The following is a 17,955-nucleotide window of genomic DNA, read 5'->3' on the forward strand; positions in this document are numbered from 1 at the left end:
ATATTGGCCCCACTCTCTTCTGCCTTGTAGGGTATCTGCAGAGAGATCAGCTGTTAGTCTGATGGGCTTCCCTTTGTAGGTAACCTGACCTTTTTCTGTGGCTGCCCTTCACATTTTTTTCCTTCATTTCAACCTTGGGGAATCTGATGATTATGTGTCTGGGATTGCTCTTCTCGAGGAGTATCTTCATGATGTTCTCTGTATTTCCTGAATTTGAATGTTGGCCTGTCTTGCTAGGTGGGGAAAGTTCTCCACCATCATATCCTGAAGTGTGTTTTCCAACTTGGTTCCATTCTCCCCATCAGTTTCAGGGACCCCAATCAATCGTAGGTTTGGTCTTTTCACATAGTCCCATATTTGTTGGAGGTTTTGTTTGTTCTTTTTCATTCTTTTTTCTTTAACCTTGTCTTCACTCTTTATTTCAGTAAGTTGATCTTCAATTTCTGATATCCTCTCTTCTGCTTGATTGATTCAGCTGTTGATACTTGGGTATGCTTCATGAAGTTCTCATACTGTGTTTTTCAGCTCCATCGGATCATTTATGTTCTTCCAGAAACTGCTTATTCTTGTTAGCAATTATTGTAACCTTTTATCAAGGTTTTTAGCTTCCTAGCATTGGGTTAGAACATGCTCCTTATGCCCCACCTTCTGAAGCCTACTTCTGTCAGTTTGTCAATCTCATTCTCCATCCAGTTTTGTGCCCTTGCTGGAGAGGAGTTGCGATCATTTGGAGAAGCAGCATTCTGGTTTTGGAATTTTCAACATTTTCGCTGGTTTTCCTTATCTTTGTGGATTTTCTATCTTTGATCTTTGAGGTTGATAACCTTTGGATGAGGTTTTGTGTGGGGTCCTTTTGTTGATGTTGATGCTTTTACTTTCTGTTTGTTAGTTTTTCTTCTAACAATCAGGCCTCTCTTCTGCAGGTCTGCTGCAGTTTGTGGGAGGTCCACTTCAGACCCTGTTCGACTGGGTATCACAAGTGGAGGCTGCAGAACAGCAAAGATTGCTGCCTGCTTCTTCCTCTGGAAGCTTTGTCCCAGAGGGGCACAGGCCTGATGCCAGCCAGAGCTCTCCTGTATGAGGTGTCTGTTGACCCCTGTTGGGAGGTCTCTCCCAGTCAGGAGGCATGGGCATCAGGGACCCACTTCAGGAGGCAGTTCTGTCCCTTAGCAGAGCTTGAGCGCTGTGCTGGGACAATCCTCCTTGTCAGGATCAGCTGCTCGCTTCAGAGCCAGTAGCCAGAAAAGTTTAAATCGGCTGAAACTTTGCCCACATCCACCCCTTCCCTCAGGTGCTCTGTCCCAGGGAAATAGGAATTTTTTCTATAAGCTGCTTACTGGGGCTGTTGCCTTTACTTTAGAGATGCTCTGCCCCGTGGGGAGGAATCTAGAGAAGCAGTCTGGCCACAGCTGCTTTGCCACGTTGTGGTGAATTCCGCCCAGCCCAAATCTCCCAGCCTCCTTAGCAGTGTCAGGGGAAAACCGAATAACAAAAGCCTCAGTAATGGCAGACACCCCTCCTTCCACCAAGCTAGATCCTGGATGACTTCAGACTGCTGTGCCAGCAGCGAGAATTTCAAGCCAGTGGTTCTTAGCTTGCTGGGCTCTATGGGAGTGGGACCCGCTGAGAGAGACCACTTGGCTCCCTGGCTTCAGCCCTCTTTCCAGGGCAGTAAATGGTTCTGTCTCACTGAGGTTCCAGGTGCCACTGGGGTATGAAAAAAACTCCTGCAGCTAGCTTGGCATCTGCCCAAACAGTCACCCAGTTTTGTGCTTGAAACGCAGGGCCCTGGTAGTATAGGTGCATGAGGGAATCTGCTGACCTGCAGATTGCAAAAACCATGGGGAAAAAAACGTAGTATCCGGGCCGGGTAGCACAGTCCCTCATGGCTTCCCTTGGCTGGGGAGGGAGGTCCCCAGCTTCTTGCATTTCCTGGGTGAGGCGATGCCCCACCATGATTTTGCTCGCCCTCTGTGGGCTGCACCTACTGCCTAACCAGTCCCAGTGAGATGAACTGAGTACCTCAGTTGGAAATGCAGAAATCACCTGCCTTCTGCGTTGGTCTCGCTGGTAGCTGCAGACCGGAGCTGTTCCTATTTGGCCATCTTGCCTGTACTCCAAAATTCCTTCTTGCTTGGGGGAGATTAGTCTTTGTTCCATTAAAGCCTTCAATTGATAGTATTAGGCCCACCCACATTATACCCTTTCATGTTTTAATGTTAATTTATGCCTTCTTTATTTTGAAATCATACTTGCCAAAACTTTTGTATTCTATTAGTCTTTTCAAATAAATATTATTTCCTCTTATTGATCCACTCCATGGTTCTATTATTGTTTGCTTTCTACTTCAGTAATTATTAATTTCATCTTAATTATTTTATTTTTTATTTATTTTCTTAATATTTAATTTTGCAGGTACATAGTAGGTGTATATTTTATCAGGCACATGAGATATTTTGATACAGGCATGCAATGCTTAATAATCACATCAGATTAAATAGGGTATTCATTACTCCAAGCATTTATCCTTTGTGTTATAAACAATCCAATTATACTCTTTTAGTTATCTTAAAAAGTATGATTAAATTATTATTGACTATAGTCAGCCTGTTGTGCTATCAAATACTAGATCTTATTCATTCTATCAATTTTTTTGTACCCATTAACCACCTTCACTTCCCAGACTCTGGTAACCATTCGTCTACCCTCTTATCTCCATGAGTTCAATTGTTTTAATTTTTAGATCCCACAGTAAATGAGAATATGTGATGTTTGTCTTTCTGTGCCTGGTTTATTTCATTTAACATAATGAAATAATGCTTATTTCATTTAGCATAAGGACCTTCCGTTCCATCCATGTTGTTGCAAATGACAGGATCTCATTCCTTTTTCGTGGCTGAATAGGACTCCATTGTGATATGTACCACATTTTCTTTATCCATTCGTCAGCTGATGGACATTTAATGTTGCTTCCAAATCTTGGCTGTTGTGAACAGTGCTGCAATAAACATGAGAGTACAGATATCACTCTGATATACTGATTTCCTTTCTTTTGGGTATATACCAAGCAGTTGGATTGTTAGATCATATGGTAGCTCTATTTTTGGACTTTTAAGGAACCTCCAAACTGTTTTCGTTAGTGGTACTAATTTACATTCCCATCAACAGTGTACGAGGACTCCCTTTTCTCCACATCTTCTCCAGCTCTTGTTATTGCCTGTCTTTTGGATGGAAGTCATTTTAATGGAGGTGAGATGATATCTCATTGTAGTTTTGATGTGCATTTCTCTGATGATCAGTGATGTTGAGCACCTTTTCATATGCCTATTTGCCATTTGTATGTTTTCTTTTGAAAAATGTCTATTCAGATCTTTTAGCCATTTTAAAATCAGATTATTTTATCTTTTTTCCTATTGAGTTGTTTCAGCTCCTTGTACACTCTGCTTATTAATCCCTTGTCAGATGTATAGCTTGCAGATATTCTCTTTCATTCTGTGAGTTGTATCTTCACTTCGTTTTTTCCTTTGCTGTGCAGAAGAAGCTTTTTAACTTGATGTGATCCTATTTGCCCATTTTTCCTTTGGTTGCCTGTGCTTGTGGAGTATTACTCAAGAAATTTTTTGCCCAGATCAATGTCCTGAACAGTTTCCCCAGTGTTTTATTTTAGTGTTTTCATAGTTTAAGGTCTTAGATTTAAGTATTTGATTGATTTTGATTTTATTTTGTATAAAGCAAGAGATAGGAATCAAGTTTCATTTTCTGCATATGAATATCCAGTTTTCCCAGCACTATTTATTGAAGAGACTGTCTTCCCCAATGTATATTCTCGGCATCTTTGTTGAAAATGAGTTCATTGTAGGTGAATGGATATTTTTCTGGGTTCTCTATTCTGTTCCATTGGTCTATGTGTCTGTTTTTTGTTGTTGTTGTTGTTGTTTGTTTTGTTTTTTGTTTTTTGTTTTTTTGCCAGTACCATGCCCTTTTGGTTACTATAACTGCAGTATAATTTGAAGTTAGGTAATATGATTCCTCCAGTGTTATTCTTTTTGCTCAGGATAGCTTTGGCTATTCTGGGTCTTTTATGACTCCATATAAATTTTAGGTTTGTTTTTTCTATTTCTGTGCAGAATGTAATTGGTGTTTTGATAGGGATTGTGTTGTATCTGTAGACTGCTTTGGGTAATATGGGCATTTTAACAATATTGATTCTTCCACTCCATGAACATGGAATATTTTCCCCTTTTTTGGTGTCCTCTTCAATTTCTTTCTTTCATCAGTGTTTATAGTTTTCATTGTAATTGAATGGCTAATTCCAGGTATTTAGTTTTATTTTTGGCTATTGTAAATTGGATTTTTTTCGTTTCTTTTTCAATTGCCTATTATTGTTATTGTGGTAAAATATACATAACATAAAATTTGATATTTTTACCATTTTTAAGTGTAGAGTTCATTGGGATTACGTAAATTTACATTGTTGTTCAATCATCGCCACCATCCATTTCCAGAACCTTTTCACTTCTCAAACTGAAAGTTCACAACTATTAAACAATTACTCTGTATTACCCTTTTCCTCAAGCCACTCGTAACTTTCTGTCTCTGAATTTAACTATTTTAGGTAACTTATATCAGTGTAAACACACAAAATTTCCCATTTTGTGTTTGGATTATTTCACTTAGCATAGTGTCTTCTAGTTTATCTATGTTGTAGCATGTGTCAGAATTTCCTTCTTTTTAAGGCTGAATAATAGCCTATTATACATATAAACCACATTTTGTTTATCCATTCCTCCACTGATGGACATTTGGGTTGTTTCCACTTTCCCATTTTCTTTTACAATTGCATTTTTATGGATTTATTTACTTGATATTTTTTGATTCTATTCACATACCTGAAAATTTACCTCTTTTTTGAAGTGTACCTTTTTGTGATATTAGTATATTCACAATGCTCTGGAACTATCACAACTATCTAGTTCCAAAATATTTTCAACACCCCAAACAGAAACCGTATACCTGTTAGCAATCACTAGCAATTCTTCCTTCCACTACCACAGCCTCTGGCAACCACGAATCTACTTTCTGATTATATGGATTTGCCTATTTTGGATATTTCATATAAATGGAATTTCACAATATGTGGCCTTTTGTTTCCGGCTTCTGTCACTTAGCATAAAGTTTTCAAGTGTCACCTGTGTGTAACATGTGTCAGTACTTCATTCCTTTTTTTTTTTTTTTTAACACAGGGTCTCACTCTATCACCCAGGCTGACTTAACACCACATAGAAGCTGCCAAGGCTTATGGCTTGTACCCTCTGAAGCAGTGGCTGGAGCTGTACTTGGGGCCCTTTGAGCTGGTGCTAGAGGGGCCTGGATGGGTGGTGAAGTGTCCTGAGGCTGCACAAGCCAGGGGTGCCCCAGGCCTGGCCCCCTAAACCATTCTTTCCTCCTAAGCCTCTGGGACTGTGATGAGAGGGACTGTCCCAAAGACTTCTAAAATGCCTTTGAGGCCTTTTCCCCATTGTGTTGGATATTACCACTTGGCTCTCTTTTGAGTCATGCTAATCTCTCCAGTAAGTGGTTGCTGTGCAGCCTGCTTGGATTCTTCCCCTGAAAATACTTTTGTTTCTCTGCCACGGGGCCAGGCTGTACATTTTCTAAACATTTGGACTCTGCTTTTAAATGTGAGTCCCAACCTTAAGTAATTCCATTGCTCCCAAATTGGATCACAGGTTGCTAGAAACAGCCACACCACTTCTTGAATGCTTTGCTGCTTAGAAGTTTCTTCCACTGGTACCCTAAGTCCTCACTCTTAGGTTCAGCCTTCCACAGTTCCCTAGTACTTGGACACAATGCAGCCAAGCTCTTTGATAAGGTGTAATAGGGGTGACCTTTCCTCCAGTTCCCAATAACTTCCTTATTTCCATCTAAGACCTCATCAGCCTGGCTTTCACTGTCCATGTTTCTATCAGCATTTTGGTTACAACCACTTAACCAGTCTCTAAGAAGTTCCAAACTTTCCCTCATTTTCCTGTCTTCTGAGACCTCCAAACTCTTCTAGCCTCTGCCCATTACCCAGTTCCAAAGCTGCTTCCCCATTTTCAGGTAACTTCATATTAATACCCCACCCTCAGTACCAGCTTTCTGATGCCAGCATCTGCTTCTGATGAGGGCCTCAGGAAGCTTCTAATCATGGCAGAAGGAGAAGGGGGAACAAGCTCATCAAATGGTGAAAACCAGAGGAAGACAGGGGGAGGTGCCACACTCTTGAACAACCAGATCTCATGTAAACTCAGAACAAGAACTCATTTATCATCAAGGGGATGGACCTAAGCCATTCATGAGGGATCCACCTCCATGATCCAAACACCTCCCACCTGGCTCCACCTGCAACACTGCTGATTACCTTTCAACATTAGATTTAGACGGGACAAACATCCAAACCATATCAAATGGTAATCATGTGAGGTGATGGATGAGCTAATTAGCTTGATTGTGGTAATCATTTCACAATGTGTATGTATATATATCAAATCATCACACTGTACATCTTAAATATACACAATTTTTATTTTTCAGTTATATCTTAATAAAGGTGGAAAAAAATTATAGCATTTCTTTCCCCTATTTTTGGCTGCATGCATACCATGTAGAGTCATGATATAAAGTTTTTCAGTTTGTTGACTTAAAAGGCACAGGAGCAAGAGTGTGAATGGGGACTGCAATTAACCCATACTCTGCTCTCTAACTTATATATCCTAGTTTGGTCCCGCCCCATCCAAGAGGAAAGAGCACCTTTTCACCATTTTGTAGTTCAGCTACTTAGAGGACACATCTTAGTATGATTTGTCTTCTTGAAGAGGCTACCTTTTAGTACTTTGTATAAATACCTGATATGTATTGGTGGAAATCCTAGAACAATGGATACTATTTTCCTATCCTGGAATTCGGGCCACCTCACAACCTTTAGTCTAGCTGAGACTAATAACCAGTTATAAAATGCCCCTCATAATTCCCTCCAAAGGTCTGGTGATTGTAACCAGGTCTGTGGTATAATTTTTAAATCAGAATTCTTCAGTTGCAGACCACAGCAATTGATTTTGCATAACTTAAACAGAAAGGAATATTTAGAAGGATATTGGAATTTCTCAAATGCTGAAAAACAAGGCCTCAGGGAGGTCAGGAACCAACGAGCTTGAGATATTTAGGTAGCAGAACCTCAGTCTCTATAGTCCCCAGTCAGGTTTAAACATTCAAGGATGGGGAATCTGATTATTTCACTAAGAGGGATGGGATCTTTCATCAGAACAAAGGTCAGTGAAAGAATTCTGGACAAACCAAGCAATAGTTACCAAAGGAGACAAAAAAACAAGGTGTCAACATCCAAGTGGAGATGTTGAGTAAACCTTTAAATATATAAGTCTGAATCTCAAAAGAGAGGGCCAGACTGGATAAATGATTGGGAATCATAAAGATAACTGAAATAATGGGCATGGTGTAGATTGCCCAGAAAGAGAGTGAGAGGCCATGCAGCCTTCCAGCTCTGTTGCCCGAGGGCAGGAGCGCTTACTACACAGTAATTGTAGCTGGAGGAGTGTTCTTATTTGGGGGAGTGCAAAAAAATATTCCTAGAGATTGGGAAGAGTGTAGGGTATGGGACTATAACACTGTGCTGAGAACATTCTGTTTCATAAGAATGAACTTGTTATGTGGAGATTTTAATGGAATGTAACATCTTTCTCTCAAAGTTACAATAAATGCCATCTTATTTTTTCTGTAACATTTATCATTTATATTGCACCTGGGCCTGTGTTGAGTGTTTTATGAGTGTGATCTTATTTAATCCTCACAACAAATTAATGAGGTAGGTATTATTATCAACCACATTTTACAGTTCGGTTACTGAAATCTCAGAGAGTTTAAGTAATTTACTCAAGGTCATGTTGCTAAAAAGGGTAGAAATGGGACTTAAGTAAGGTCTACCAGAATTTAAAAAAATTTCTACTCTATATAAAATGATGCAGCAACAAAAACATTAGCTATGGTTTACGATTCTTGAGCCCCTACTGTGTACCATGCAATGTGCTGAATACTTTACTTTATCTTATTTAATCTTAATAAAACATGATACAGAAAGTATCCCTCCTTAACTGATGAAACTAAGACCTGGAAATATTAATTTCCTGGTTGTCACACAGTCAGTAAGTGGTAGAGTCAGTACTTGAAGACATTTACTTGATTCTAAGGCCTGTATGTTTCACCAACACACACTTTTCTCTAACAAAAATAACCAAATCTTTTAACAGTGGCTCTCTTCCCTGGCTTTGCACTGGAATCACCTGGGAAGCTTTAAAAAATGATGCTGAGCCTTATCATCAAAGATTCTGATATAATTTAACAGTAATGTGGACGAGTCATTGGGTTTTTAAAAAGCTATTCACTCATTCAATTTATTTGATAAATATTTAATGAATGTCTACTCTGTGCCAAACACTTTCTAGGCATTTACATTCTAGCAGGATGTATCAGTTAGCCATTGCCACAGTGATGTGTAACAACAACCACAAAATTTCCATGGCATGAAAAATTAATCACTTATTAAGCATTTATCTTCACAGATCTGGAGGGCAACTGAGACTCAGATGATTAAAGAGGGCTCTGTTGGGTAACTTTATTCAGGCTGGGGTCACTGTGCTTTCCTGCTGCAGTACTGTGGGTAAGCTATGATAGTTCTGCTTCATGTATTTCTCATCCTCCTTAGACCAGTGAACTAGCTGGGTCTCCTTTCTCTGTGGCTTCATGAATCATAAGCGATGACATGTCCAACTCTGGGTTCACTCCATTAACCAAAGTCTCATGACTGAGCTCAAAGACAGGAGGTGGGAAAATAAGCTCCATTTTTTGGCGTGTGGATTTGCAAAGTTCATGACAAAGGTCGAGAAAGGGGCCAGTAATTCAATTTAGGTGGGAAAGACTAACAAAGAACAATAAGCATAATACATAAGTAAATTATCAAATATATTAGAAGGTGATAAGTAATATTTCAGGATTCTAATGTGTAGCTAGGACCGAGAACTACGGATCTTACAGTGTTAAACCTGGAAAGAAACCTGGTCTAACATTCCTTGAACCATTTTCAAAATAGTAAAGCAAACCCTTCTCCCAGAAAGGAGAAGAATCTTATTTGAGGTCCATGGATAGATAGAAATGGAGCTAGGACCCAGGTCTTCTGATTCTTTAGACTATTTCTCTTATTCCACAGTATTCCAATCTGTAGTCTTAGAATTCTCCCTTTATTGATGGCACCAAAAATAAGTTGTGGAAGGACATCGTCATTCTTACTTCTCTTGATCTCAGACATTAGGGATATGCTACCTAATTCCTATACTTCTCTTAGTGACTCAATTCAGAGCCCAATTTGACATTCTTCATATTTGTACCCTTCAAAACTTTATACACATTCTATCCTCTTTCAGCCTTTTTTTTTCTCTTCAAGTTGAAGACTGTTCGTTTTGGTCTGTCCTCATGTGATTCCCCAGGGTCCTACCTCAGCTGTCTGCTTGGTTATTGGGCCTTCTCTTTTCTCCAGCTCTCTAATGCCTTGAATGAAGAGTCTTTCTTGAGTTACTTTTTTACTCTGAACATCCACTAGGCCTTATAGTCATCATTGCTGTTTTGGATTACAGTCTTCCTGATTTGCCAGGATGAACAATCAGAAGAAAAGAAAATATATGGAACTTGCTTGTACCTGGAGTTTATTGTCTGGAGAGAATGGTGAGTAACTGAATGAAGTAAGAGAGGGTATATACTAGGTAAGCCTATTCATTGTCTTTCTCTTGTTTCTTTTCCTCATACCCTTTGAGATTCTTCTGAAACTTTAAAATTTTGTTAGATGTGAATTACTTGGATACAGTATTTACCCATTAATCTCTTGAAACTGTCTCCACAATTTTTATGTTGCCTAAAATAGGGATAAAGAAAGAGAAGAGGCAACTGTGGTTTCCGTTGTTTTCCATAATCCCCCAAAACATTTACAGTTATAAAAGACTCCAAGTCTCTTCCTTTAATGTAACCATAGCTTTTCAAAGGACACAGCACAAAAGAACAAAGAGTGAAGACTGCTGGAGTCCTTCCTCTTGTGGTTGATTCCTGAAATCCAAGGAATGTTTAGTTGTGGGGAATAGAAACCAGTTATTCTCAACAGACCACTCACTTGCCTGCTCATTTCTGTGACAGTCTCATGTCTGCCCATCCACACCCTGCTTCTTCCCATTCACCTCTTAGCACCCATCTAGTCACAACTTCTTCCCAACTCTAAGTCTTACTCTTGCTTTTAAAAGTGTGCAAGTAGTAAAAAAATTATAGGAATGTGGAGTTGTGTGTGTGCTATGTATTATTATTTATATATCTATATGTAAAGTATCTGGATTGAGTGTGTGTAAAATATGAATTTGAATGTAGGTCATCATATATATCTTATATATCTATCAAATTAATAATCAGCAAAGGCCTGTTCTTTAACGAGTTAGGCTCAATGGAAACCACAACAGAAGCAAAAGGGTAATATTCAGTGGAAAGAAAATAGCAGAAAACAATAGCTTCAAATAATGTATGTATCTTTAAGCTCATGCTGAAAATTTTCCTTATTGATGATATAAATTAAAATATCCACAGCTAAATATATGCATAAGGGAAATTCTTTTTTTTTTTTTAAGAGATAGGGTCTCACTCTGTCAGTCAGGCTGGAGTGCAGTGATGCAATCACAGCTCACTACAGCCTTGACCTCCCAGACTCAAGTGATCCTCCTGCCTCAGTCTCCCAAGTATCTGGGAACACAAGTGCACACCACTACACTTGGCTGATTTTTTATTTTTTGTAGAGACAAGGTCTCCTTATGTTGCCCAGGCTGGTCTCAAATTCCTGGGCTCAAGTGATCCTCCCACCTTAGACTCCCAAAGCCCTGGGATTACAGGTGTGAGCCACTGTGCCCAGCTGGGAAATTCTTATGTTTTATTTTATGTTGCATATTAGCTATAAAATACCTTTGTGGGTGAGTTAGAGAAGATGTGAGATGATTTACTTTCTTCGTTGTATTTCTATTTGGGGAGCAGCATGAATGGCTGTTGCAGTGTGGCAAAATTTCTGTGCATTTCAGGTTTTGGCATAAAGGTGTATTTGTGCTACTCCTAACTCTAACTCTTTTTTTTTTTTTGAGACGGAGTCTCGCCCTGTCGCCCAGGCTGGAGTGCAGTGGCCGGATCTCGGCTCACTGCAAGCTCCGCCTCCCGGGTTTAGGCCATTCTCCTGCCTCAGCCTCCCCAGTAGCTGGGACTACAGGCGCCCGCCACCTCGCCCGGCTAGTTTTTTTGCATTTTTTAGTAGAGACGGGGTTTCACCCTGTTAGCCAGGATGGTCTCGATCTCCCAACCTCGTGATCCGCCCGTCTCGGCCTCCCAAAGTGCTGGGATTACAGGCTTGAGCCACCGCGCCCGGCCTAACTCTAACTCTTTCTTCCACAGTTGCTTCAAGTTCTCTGGCTTCATTTTCATGTAAAGAGTTTACAGGTAGATGTCTTTTCTATTTTACTGTCTTTTTCTGTTTTGAGAATAGTATCTTCCAAGAATCCAACTACCCATCCTTGCCCCACCCCGCTTCTCTCTAACTTTTCCCCCTTATCCACTGGGGCAACAATCATTGCTTTTTTTTTGGCAACTATAAAGCCCCAAACTGTCACGACAAACAGGGCTTCTCTATCATATAGAATATATTCAAATACCTATTCGAATACTGGTCAAGAGCTAGATGTAGAAACTTTTATTCTGAGAAAAGACCAGTCCTCTTCTGGAATTATCTAGATCAGGGCCAGCAAACTATAGCTAGTGAGTCAAACCCAACCAGTTGCCTATTTTTGTAAATAAAGCTTTATTAGAATACAGCTATTTGTTTACATATTATCTATGGCTACTTTCACAGTAAGATGGCAGAGTTGAGTAATTGCAACAGAGCCTGAAAAGCCTAAACTATTTAAGAAATTTTACAGAAAATGTTTGCCAACCCTTATCTAGATTAGCATTCCCCAAACTGAGTTCTAGGAACAGTTTTGCAGTAATTAATGACTTTGCTGTTAGAAAAGGGTTCTGTAGTCATTTAAGACCAGAAAACTTTGGGTTAAACACAGTTAAACAGCCTTTTTCAACTGTAGGAGAGTTAAAGAATGTTTCATATGCTAGTACAAGAGCCTTTCATATGCTTATAAGCATTGAGAAACTCTAAGAGACTAGAGGGTGCACTCCCTTCTTCAGACAGTTTTCCAGGGAACCCTGATTTGGGAAATGCTGGCATAGACATTCACTTAGCATAAGTTTGTACTTGATGTCACTTACTAGTATTGGACAAATTCCTTAAAGCTATGTAAAACAGCACTGGCTACATAATTTGTGGGATACAGTACAAAATGAAAATGCAAAACCTCTTGGTCAAATATTAAGAATTTCAAGACAGCAACAGCAGAGCATTAAACCAAGTATACATCCTTCTGAACGTGGAGACCTGTGTGACTGCACAGACTGCACACTCATGAAGGTGGCCCTAGTTATAAGTTTCAATTTCCTCAACTATCAAATATAGGTAATACCTATTTCATGGGATTATTGTGAGAATTAAATCAGAAATGTACATAAAGGTCCTAACAGTGTCTGTCACAGAATAGGCAATAGTAACTTGTTTGTAATCCATATTCAATAAATATTTATTGAGTGTCTGTTATGTGCCGGGCTCGGTGCCAGGTACTCAGGGTACTTATTGTAAAGGAGATAGACAGATAAGGCCCCTGTCTTCAGGTATATTATTGTATAGTAGAAAAGACAGTGAAAAAGTAAATGAACAAGACAGTTATAAATTGTGATAAGAGCTATAAAGGTAAAAATATGGTGCCAGTAAGGGAAATAGTAGAGAGGATCTCCTTTAAATTGGGTGGTCAAACAAATCCTCTTCTAGGAAGTAATATTTGAGATCAGAAGGATGAAAAGGAGCTTTTCATGGGAACAGCAGGAAGAAGAATGTTCCAGGTGGAAAGATTAGCTAGTGCAAAGTCCCTGAAGTAGGAGAGAACATGGCATTTTGAGAACTGAAAGTAGGCCAGTGTGTCTTTAACGTAGAAAGCAAAAAGGAGAATGATAAAAAATGAGGCTGAGGAGGGGAGGTAGAGAGGGCCCAGATCATGAGAACACCTTGTAGGATAAGAATTTTGGATTTTATACCAAGAACAATGAAAAGCTCTTGAAGGATTTTGGGCAGGGAAGTGACATGATCTAAATGGTATCTGTAGAAGATTGTTTTGGCTGCTGCATAGGAAGGAACCAGTAGATGGGCAAGAATAGATTAGTAGGATGCTATTTGGTCAGTCTAGGAAAGAGGTGACAGTGCCCTAGACTTGGGTGGTATTTGAGGATATAGTGGTAGATAAATGGATTTGAGGCTTATTTTGAAAGTATAAATGTTAGGCCTTGCTAATTGATTGGATGTAGAGGATTGAAGGAAAAGTACTCATAACATTTTTCTGAGCAACTGGATAGCACCATTTAACTTAGACAAGATGCCTGAGGAGGGTTTTGTGTGCGGGGACAGAGGAGTATAGAAATCAAGAACTCAGGTTTAGACATGTAAAGTTGAGGATGCTTTGAGACATCTAAGTGGAGATGGTGGTGATGGAGGTACTAGTTAGAGTTGTTGTCTGGGATTCTGTAATTACTAACTCTTGCTGTCACCACATTAGATTACTGGGAAATATTCAGAAGACATCTAAAAGAAAAATACCTAAAGATAGGAGTTGATAAATGTTATCACCATGGCAAGCATATAGAATTACAACTGCTTCTTGTAAAAGACCATGGTATATCAGAAGAGACACCATGTGGAATTCCTCAACAAGATCATTTTATTGACATGGAACATGTATTTGATCCTAGTGAAGAGGGCTCCAGCTCATCCCGAACTGTGGTGCTTCAGGGATGTGCTGGGACTGGGAAACGGCTGTGGTGCACAAGTTCATGTTTGACTGGGCAGCAGGAACGGTTACTCCAGGGAGGTTTGACTATCTCATCTATGTCAACTGAGAGAAATCAGCCATATTGCTAACCTTAGTGCTGCTGACCTTATCACTAACACTTTTCAAGATATAAATGGACCAATCTTGGACACTATTCTCATATATCCAGAAAAGATTCTGTTCATTCTCGATGGATTTCCTGAGCTGCAGGACCCTGTTGGTGACCAAGAAGAGGATCTTAGTGTTCACCCCCAGGAGAGGAAGCCAGTAGAGGGTCTCTTGTGCAGTTTTGTGAGGAAAAAACTGCTCCCTGATTCCTCCCTCCTGATAACTGCCCGGCCTACAACCATGAAGCTCCACTCTCTGTTAAAACAACCTATCCAGGCAGAGATCTTATGGTTTACAGATACTGAAAAGACAGCATATTTACTGAGCCAACAGTTTTCAGGTGCTAATACATCAATGAAAGTCTTCTACGATCTTTGAGAGAATGAGGACCTTGACTTTATGTCTTCACTTCCCATCGTCTCCTGGATGATACGCAATGTCCTGCAGTCACAGGGAGATGGTGACAGGACTCTCTTGAGGTCACTTCAGACCATGACTGATGTGTATTTATTCTACTTTTCCAAGTGTCTCAAAACCCTTACAGGCATCTCAGTATGGGAGGGACAAAGTTGCCTGTGGGGTCTTTGCTGTTTGGCTGCAGAGGGTCTGCAAAACCATCAGGTTTTGTTTGCAGTCAGTGACCTCAGAAGACATAGGATAGGAGTGTGTGATACCAACTGCACTTTTCTCAGTCGATTTTTGAAAAAGGCTGAAGGAGCTGTCAGTGTCTATACTTTCCTTCACTTCAGTTTCCAAGAGTTCTTGACTGCTGTCTTCCATGCCCTGAAGAATGACAATAGTTGGATTTTTTTTTATCAAGCAGAGAAAATGTGGCAAGAAATGTTCTAACAATATGGAAAAGGTTTTTCATCACTAATGATGCAATTCTTATTTGGCCTCTTACATAAAGGGAGAGGAAAGGCTGTGGAAACTACTTTGGGAAGAAAAGTTTCCCCAGGACTTCGAGAGGGGTTACTGAAGTGGACTGAGAGAGAAATAAAGGATAAGTCTTCTAGGTTACAGATTGAGCCGGTGGACCTGTTTCACTGTATGAGATTCAGGAAGAAGAAAATGCAAAAAGGATAATTGATGATTTACAGTCAATTATACTGCTTTAACCTACCTATGGACCAAAAATGGACATTCTGGCTATGTCCTTCTGTGTAAAAAGCAGTCACAGTCACCTGTCAAGTGTCTCTGAAGTGTCAGCACCTACTTGGATTTGAAGAGGAAGAGCGAGCCTCAACATTCGTGCCACCAGCCTTGACACTTAATCAGTGTGTATATCCATGTCTTTCCTCCAGTTTTTGGCCTTCCCAGACAATGGGGACTGTACTAGTCACTCTGTGTGTGTGTGTGTGTGTGTGTGTATTAGTATTCATTGTCACTGTGTGGATGTGGTTTATAATTCTAAAGTGTTATGAGGATGTAAGGTCATCAAGTTGATCATTCAGGACTCTGCTATTTTGGTGTAATGACCATTCTGGAAAAAGGTATAAAACCTAACTTTCAATTGGTTGTCACTCTCCTCTACATATACTTCATCACTAAGGCCTCAAGGAACTTCAGGTTAGTAAGGGGCAGAGGTACACTGCTGTATGATCTTGCTATAAATTCTGGTTATTTCCACCAGAGCTTGCAACTTCACAGAAGGTCATGAGCTGAAGTTGAAAGAGGCTTAGGTAAATTACTTTTATCATACGGACTCTGTATACCATAAAATACAGTCCCACTGGCTTATTGACTAAAGAAGCAAAGAAGACTTATACCTGTGTTATCTAGAAAATGCTGTAAGTCGGTTCTCAATATGGATTAAGATTGATAATGCTTCTCCCTTAGTTTTCAGGCCAGTTGAGGGGCAGGGGACTGGGAGGAGAGGGGTCAGAAGAAAGCTCCACTTGAGGAATGAAATAACTCAAGTTGTATCACTTATAGTTGTATTTCTTGAGTGGGCAATAGCATAAAGGTGGAAATGAGCATGGGGTATGTGTGTTTGAGGGAAATGAGAGGGAGGGAGGCATTAACAAAAATTTGTGTTTGGAACGAGAGGGGGAGGTTTAATGGACTCAAAATTATGAAAGACCTTGCCTACAAGGCCTTGACCAATTCTGTGTATGTATATAATATACAGCTTTATTCCAGCTGTATATTATAAAGTAAAATAATGGACAGATACATTTAAAGTTGAAACACTGATGGAAACAAAGCATCTTCTGGTTCATTCTGGATTTCCAGAAAGTCAACCTTAGATGGAGTCCTCCCCCATAACCCTTATTGCCTTTGTCAGAGGGTTTAAACTCTTATCAAAAGTTTAACCCAACATTCTTCTTTCCCAAGCGTATTGGCTATGTAAAAGTTTACTATTGAGCTTTCCTGGTTTTTAATTATTGTTATTAATTCTTCTATTAGTACCAACAACCAAGAACCAGTTATATTGTAAAGTTAGCTTGGGCAAGTCACTTGATGTCTCAGAGCATGTGCAAAATGGTGATTATAATACTTGTTATTGGATTAAGGGCCAGATAAGATAATTTGTGAAAATAAAGTGCATACCTCAGTGCCTGGCACATAGTAACATGGTTTTGGAGTCAGACCTGAGTAATGACCTCAGTTCTGTACCTATCTATGTGACCTTGTGCAGATTACTTTTTGTGCCCTAATTTCCTTATTTGCAAAATGGGGTAATACTTCTTAAGGTTTTGGGAAGGGGTAAATTAGTACTACTAGCAAAGTAACAAAAGTCAAATAAGCCTTTTACTTAGACTTTTATTTTAAATTACTTTTTATTTCCTCATCTCTTTTAGGTCCTTTCAGCTGTACAGTTTGCCAGTGTCTCAGCTACACCTGCTCTGCCAAGCACTGCGTAATCCATGCTGTAAAATCAAAGACCTGAGGTAAGTTGAACTTTGCTTTAAACTCTTAGGTATTTGCAGGTAAAGATTAGGTTGCTAGAAATTGCACTCCCAGCTGACTGGACCTGAAAATAAAATATAGCTAGTTTTCAGCCTCTCCACAGTGGAGCAACAAATGAAGAGATGTGCTACAGGCCTAGAAGGGGCAGGAAGGAGTCAGGCACAGATCTCTGCCCGCCCATCCTGCCTTTTCCCCTTTTGTATGTACTATTTTCTGTAATGAGTAAGTGGACAGTTTTAACACCTGAGAGATAGATTTGGGTGTGCTGCCCCACTTGGATCTGCCACCCCTTTTCCTCCTAGACTGCCACTTCTCTCCCCCTTAGTTTTCTTTCAGTTGGGTCCTATCCTACTCTATGCAGCTTGACGATCCTTTTCTCTCCCTCCATTTCCCACCTTCACCCACTAGTTATTCCCCAAAGTCCCCGAAGAGGATCCCACCCCTGCCCTGCCCTTCCATCTTCACTTACTTCCGAGTACTTTGTCCACAACACACATACAAGCAGGTGCCCCCTTGTTTTAACACCCCTTTGCCTTATAGATCAATGTCTGCTCTTCTTCTTTCCTCCAGTCCCAGAGGAAAAGGCAGCCCTTCCAAGCCACCCAAGCCAGTAAATTCACTTATTTGTGTATTTTTGTGAATACTTATTTTACTTTCATAACACAGAAGTATATAAAGAAAGAAAAGCCCTCCACCCAACTGCCCCATACCCCATCCCACCCTATATCCCTATACTCTGCTGCCTCCTATCCCCTGACCCTGAGCCCGCCAGGTACCTTGTTTGCTAAATGTATTTCCAGAGCATTTTATACGCTTACACAAACATGAAACTGTAACATAAGACAAACATGAATACATAAATTTATAACATTCATATACACACAGAACT

General features: G+C 39.9%; 1 protein-coding gene across 1 annotated transcript in view; it reads left to right on the top strand.

The window, feature by feature from the left end:
* Positions 1-9,683: 9,683 nt before the first annotated feature.
* The window catches only part of LOC108514205 (NACHT, LRR and PYD domains-containing protein 12-like), a gene marked incomplete at its 5' end in the record, with an annotated part of 23,097 nt that continues 14,825 nt past the window's right edge, over positions 9,684-17,955 (top strand). Inside the window, 2 exons of the mRNA XM_017850278.1 lie at positions 9,684-9,771; positions 16,958-17,047. Of these exons, the coding sequence (XP_017705767.1) occupies positions 9,684-9,771; positions 16,958-17,047 (178 nt within the window). The remainder of the gene's footprint in view (positions 9,772-16,957; positions 17,048-17,955) is intronic.

This window comes from Rhinopithecus bieti, unplaced genomic scaffold, assembly GCF_001698545.2.
Source record: "Rhinopithecus bieti isolate Rb0 unplaced genomic scaffold, ASM169854v2 scaffold_34319, whole genome shotgun sequence".
Lineage (NCBI taxonomy): Eukaryota > Metazoa > Chordata > Mammalia > Primates > Cercopithecidae > Rhinopithecus > Rhinopithecus bieti.